This window comes from Thamnophis elegans, chromosome 13, assembly GCF_009769535.1.
Source record: "Thamnophis elegans isolate rThaEle1 chromosome 13, rThaEle1.pri, whole genome shotgun sequence".
Taxonomy (NCBI): Eukaryota; Metazoa; Chordata; class Lepidosauria; order Squamata; family Colubridae; genus Thamnophis; species Thamnophis elegans.
In genome coordinates, this window is record NC_045553.1 from 7,477,500 (window position 1) to 7,483,405 (window position 5,906).

At 43.9% G+C, this 5,906-nt stretch overlaps 1 gene segment (V, D, J or C); it reads left to right on the forward strand.

Moving 5' to 3' along the window:
- Positions 1–3,030: 3,030 nt before the first annotated feature.
- On the forward strand, positions 3,031–3,557 carry LOC116516761. The segment is given in 2 exon segments: positions 3,031–3,098; positions 3,241–3,557. Coding segments are annotated over 2 exon segments (360 nt in total).
- The last annotated feature ends 2,349 nt before the right edge of the window (positions 3,558–5,906 follow it).

Here is a 5,906-nt window from a genome sequence, read left to right on the forward strand (position 1 = left end):
AACGGTTACACTCTCCTGCACAGCTGAGCAGACTTCTTACTGCATTGGCTGGTACCAACAGAAACCAGGAGAAGCACCTCGCTATGTCCAATGTAGTGGAAGCAGCAGGGGAGAAGGGATCCCAGATCGATTCACTGCCACCAAATCTGGGACTATAGGAACTTTGACCATCACCAATGTGCAGACTGGAGACGAGGCAGATTATTTTTGTGGTCGTTGGGAGGGTGCTGGTACTCCTCTTCAGCCTGAAACAAGAAGCAACAAACCTTGACTTGTGACCGGGGACATTCAAATTGAGGAGAAGACACAAGCCAAACTCTTGCAGGTTCATCTCCATCTGCAGAGAAGTCTTGCAATGGACAGCAAGAAGGAGGATGGAGACATCAGTGTGGATGAGAAGGGTGCGGGGAAGCCCATAGATCCATGGTCTCAACCCTCCACAAATTGTGAATGGAGAAGTGAAGTTGGAGGAGCTAGAGGTGACTTTTAGCTGGGTCAAGCTAGATTGGAAACGGAGTAAAAGAGATTGTTGTTTGAGGTCAGAGCACTAAGAAGTAATTCCTGGGTCAGGTTTGCACCATAGATTGTGGAAGTACAGATGAACTCTCAGTAAAGATTGGAATAATCATGCATGGTTCTCCCACATTAGAGGTAAAACTGAGAAGACCATGCGCCAAAGCTTTGCTTCTTAGGAGAAATGAATAAGCCATTAAAAACATGAAACTCTTCTGATGGAAGCTGCTGTAGAATAGATCCTTCACCTCAACCTCAATCATACCATTAACATAAAGGAAAAGCACAGAGAAGTATGATGACAAAACATAGATATAATGTTGAGTGTCATTTTTGGTATTATAGCATTAAAATGTTCCATTCTTGTTCTCTTTCAACTCCTCCTTATTTTTCTGTCTAAAAAGAAAAAGGGGGAGAAGGATGGAAGAAGGATGATGATATTTGAAGAAACATAGAGGATTCCCTGATCCCCAATCATGTGCTCAGGTTTAACTGGGGGCTTTTAGGTCTCCCCAATATTCAGATCTTTATGCAAATCTGTCCTCTGCTCATTGGCTAAGCTAGAAGACCTCAGAATGCTTTGGGGGAATAAAATATTCTAGTAGAACCAATTGGTGCAGATCTCATTTGCATGAAGAGGCCAAGCAGAGGCATTTAAGGAAAGGAAAGAAGAAGAAGAAGAAGGTTAGAATTGTCTTCCCTAGAAGGACATTTGTTGCCAAAGGGGACTATGGTTTGGGCTGTGGTCTCCCTTGCATTCCTCGCTTACTGCACAGGTAAAGAGAGGATTTGCTTATCATTCTCTTAAGAATTTGGTCCCATGGAAATGTCTAAGAGCAAAGGAATCAGAGTCAGAATATTTCTGTCTTTTTCTCTCCTAAAGGCATTGATGGTCAATTATGGACTCAGCCTCCTTCGAGCTCCGTGTCCCCAGATGGAACAATTGCGGTTTCCTGCACAACCCCGAATATTAACAGTATTAGATGGTATCAACAGAAAGCAGGAAAAGGCCCTCAGTATGTCCACTGGAAAGGCTGCAATAGGGGAGAAGGGATCCCTGATCGGTTCACTGCCATCCAGTCTGGGACCACAGTAACTTTGACCATCACCAACGCAGAGGCTGGAGACGAGGCCGATTATTACTGTGGCATCTGGAACACCCACCAGGGGCACTCTTTTCCACGGTGGTGAATTCATAGGGGGAAGGGTGACAAAATCATCCTCTCTTCCTCTTCAGCCTGAAACAAGAAGCAACAGACCATGTCCTCTGACCGGGGACATTAAAATTGAGGAGAAGACCAGGTGGGGAGGATGCAGATGTTGCAATATCAGTGGCCAGCAGGGGGTGGTGGTGCGCTTTCCTGTTTGAGCAAAAGCATGGCCAGATGTGGCTCCTGAAATGTCTCATCTCCTTCTTGAGGGTAAGGGAGGGAGGAGGACACTGAGCATTCACAGAATAAGTACGGTGGTACCGGATGAAAGTAAATGGTTAGGTCCAACCATTCTGCTTCCAAGGGTATGTTTCAGAAATGAAATAAAATGAATGCATGGATTACTGATGACCTGCCCTAGTCCACATGCCCAAATGGAGTAAGACCCTCCTCTGTTTTTAGAAATGATAGACAGGCTTGCCACCATGTGATATATTCATGTGCTATCATTTGCTACAAATGTAAATTCACTGAAGCTTGGTATTCAACCAACATATCTATTTACAGACACATTGATTTAGAACCAGGCTACAAACCCGAAGGGAACCATATCAATCAAGTGGGCTGGGGGTTGGACTAGATGACCCACAAGGCCCCTTCCAACTCTGTAAATTTGAAACTGGAGAAATGATCAACCAACAATAGCACCAGCCAACTTTTTAGTGGGTGGCCATCTCACACAATGATCAACTCATACAACAGGTCACATGACACAAGAGATCACATCTAAGGATCAGCCAATCACACCACCCATGAACCACAGGAGATCAGTAGAAGCGATGTGAAGAACTGAAACAAGGCCCTTCAACCAAAGTCCCGCAGAAGGTGTCACCTAGCCTGATGATGGAATGTCAATGTCAATATGTCAATAGCTCTTCTTTTGCTTTAGACTGCTGGTTTCGAAGGGACATTTCCTCTCCTTGAATCATGTGAATTAATCAACAAAGGTGGGATACATTCCATCAATCCATCCAATGTTTGTCCAAAGCCAAATACAATTTTTCTGTAATACGGCTTTGTAGACTTAAGCAGATAAAAACAGGTTCTTGGAATGAGCCCCAGATAGACTTCAGTCTACTAAGCAGCTAATTCTTGTCTCTTCCTTTTCATCACACTGCAAGGAAATAATAGTTTTAGACCAGATGCTTCTTAGCAGTTGCTCATCCCCTCTCTAATCTGACACCCAGAGGGCTGGGTTGGTAGTTGAAGAGGAAAATATTTGCATGAGGGGATCCTCTCTTGTCCTTTGGGGGTTTAAGAGAGGGGGAGAGGAGGGAAGGGGGAAATCCATTGGCTTGAGAGAAGAGATTGGCCCATTGAATTGTCCCACCATGTCCCGGGCATTTCTTCTCTCCATCGTCCTGATCTCCGTTGGTAAGAGAAATCCATTTGGAAACAGGCACAATTCTGTCTAGAACTAATCCCAGAAAACCTTCCTTGCTCCATTGTTGAGTTTTCCATTTGTGGTGCTCCTCTTGACTCTCTGTTGAACAAGCAACATCTTGCTCTCTTTCAGGCCCCAGCCTTCAACAACTGCAGAACCTGAAGGATCCAGAATTTGTTACCCCTGGGGGCACAGTCACCATATCTTGTCTATACGATGGTGGGAATCTTGGGGATGGCAACTACCCTTGGTGGTCCCAGCAAGTCCCTGGGAATAAACCCCGAGCTTTGATCTATGCAACCAGTTCCAGACCATTGGGGGTTCCAGCCCGTTTCTCTGGATCCAGATCTGGGAATGTGATGTCCTTGACTATCACTGGGGCTCTGGTTGAAGACGAAGCCACCTACTATTGTTGTGTCTGGACGGGTAGTCAGTCCCACAGTGATTGATTCAGGTAGGGAAGTGAGACAAAAACCTTCTCCTGGGTTCATTTCTCTTTTTAAAAATTGCTCTGTTTTCAGAAGTGACATTTGACAGAGAGAAAACAAATATGGACTTTGGGTTGATAGAAGACCAGCTGACAAGAGCATCCCATCTAGGTGATCTTCATTTAGAAAGTCCAGCTGTTCTTCATGTCTTTTCTTTCTATTTTTCTTACACTCCTCAATTGGAGTCTACAGGTGATTTCTTGGCCTCATGTCTCTCTGGGAGTCCAGAAAACTCCTGGCATTTGAAGGGTGTTATCATTGCATTTAGAGAAATGGCATTAGGGCTCAAACCCAGTGTTGGTTTTGGTCCTTCTACATCATCCAATCGAAGAACCACCCAATTTTGGTTGCTTTAAGACAAATGGATACGTCTATCACATCTATTTGTCCTTCATTAAGAAGGACCAGCTCTACCCGGTGTTTATGCTTTCACCCTTTCCCTCTTCCTCCTTTATAACGTAGGGATGTTTGATATGAATCCATGTTTGTGCAGATACTATGAAATTCCTGAAATCTGTCCTTTACATAATGCTGTCTGCTAGTATTTGGAAAAATAATTATCATATCTATTGGTCATTCAGAGTGTCCCTTATCATCCAAAATATCGCTTGTAATTTGGTGTGTTTTGCACAACAACTTTTTTGTTTTTTGAATATCCGTCCGTCCATCCATCTTTCCTTCCTTCCATCCATCCATCCATCCATCCATCCATCCATCCATCCATCCATCCATCCATCCATCCATCTATCTGTCTAGTCAGTCAGTTATCTAGCTAGCTAGCTAGCTCATCCCAGATGCTATAGTAATTGTGTTTTAGCCCTTACATGTTATGCAGATGAATACAATTTCATAATCACATTTCTATATAAACATTTGCATTTCCCATTCATGTAAAAAGTAGGATATTTGAAGAAACATGGAAGGTTCCCTGATCCCCAATAATGCAGTCAGGTTTAACTGGGAGCTTTTAAGTCTCCCCAATTTTCAAATGTTTTATGCAAATGTGTTTTCTGGTCATTGGCTAAATTAGATGACCTCAGAATGCTTTGGGGGAATAAAATATTGTAGCGGAACCAATGAGTGCAGACCTCATTTGCATGAAGCTGCCATGGACAGACATTTAAGGAAAGGAACAGAGAAGAAGGAGGTTAGAATTGTCTCCCCTAGAAGGACATTCCTTGCCAAAGGTGACCATGGGTTGGGTTGCGGTCTTCCTTGCACTTCTCACTTACTGCACAGGTAAAGTTTTCCTGGGCCAAGAGAGGATTTGGCTGTGATTCTCATAATAACAGTGCCTTGGAAATATCTAAGAGCACAAAGCAAATTCCACCAGTCTAACAGTCTTCCTTCCTTCTTCTCCCCCCTCTCTCCCTCTCCCCCTTTAAGGTGTTGATGGTCAATTAAGTTGGACTCAACCTCCGTCAAGTTCTGTATCCCCAGGTGGAACTATTAGTATCTCTTGCACAACTACTCAGGACTATTACTGTATTGGTTGGTATCAACAGAAAGCAGGAGAAGCACCTCGCTATATCCAATGTAGTGGAAGCAGCAGGGGAGAAGGGATCCCAGATCGGTTCACTGCTACCAAATCTGGGAGTACAGGAACTTTGACCATCACCAATGCAGAGGCTGGGGACGAGGCAGATTATTTCTGTGGTAGTTGGAACAGTGCTGGTAATGCGTTGCACGGTGGTGAATTCTTATGGGGAAGCATGACAAAAACCTCTTCTCTTCCTCTTCAACCTGAAACAAGAAGCAACAGACCTTGACTTGTGACTGGGGACATTCGAATTGAGGAGAAGACACAAGCTAAACTCCTGCAGGTTCATCTCCGTCTGCAGAGAAGTCATTCAATGGACAGCAAGAGGGATGATGGAGACAGGAGTGTGGATGAGGAGGATGCAGGGAAGCCAACAGACCCATGGTCTCAGCCCTCCATGGTATATGTACTAATTGTGAATGTAAAGAAGTAAACTTGGAGAAGCTAGAGGTGATTTTTAACTGGGTCAACCTGAGTTTGGAAATGGGATAAGAGCGATTGTATGTCGACAGAGTCCTAAAAAGTAATTCCTTTGTTAGATTTGGTCCATGGATTGTGGAAGTACAGATGAACTCTTAGTAAAGATTGGAATAATCATGCGTGGTTCTCCCACATTAGATGTTGAACTGAGAAGACCATGTGCTAAAGCTTTGCTTCTTAGGAGAAATGAATCAGCTACTAAGAACATGAAACTCTTCTGATGGAAGATGCTGTAGATCCTTCACCTCAAACTCAAGCATGCCATGAAGGTGAAGAAGGACAAGCACAGA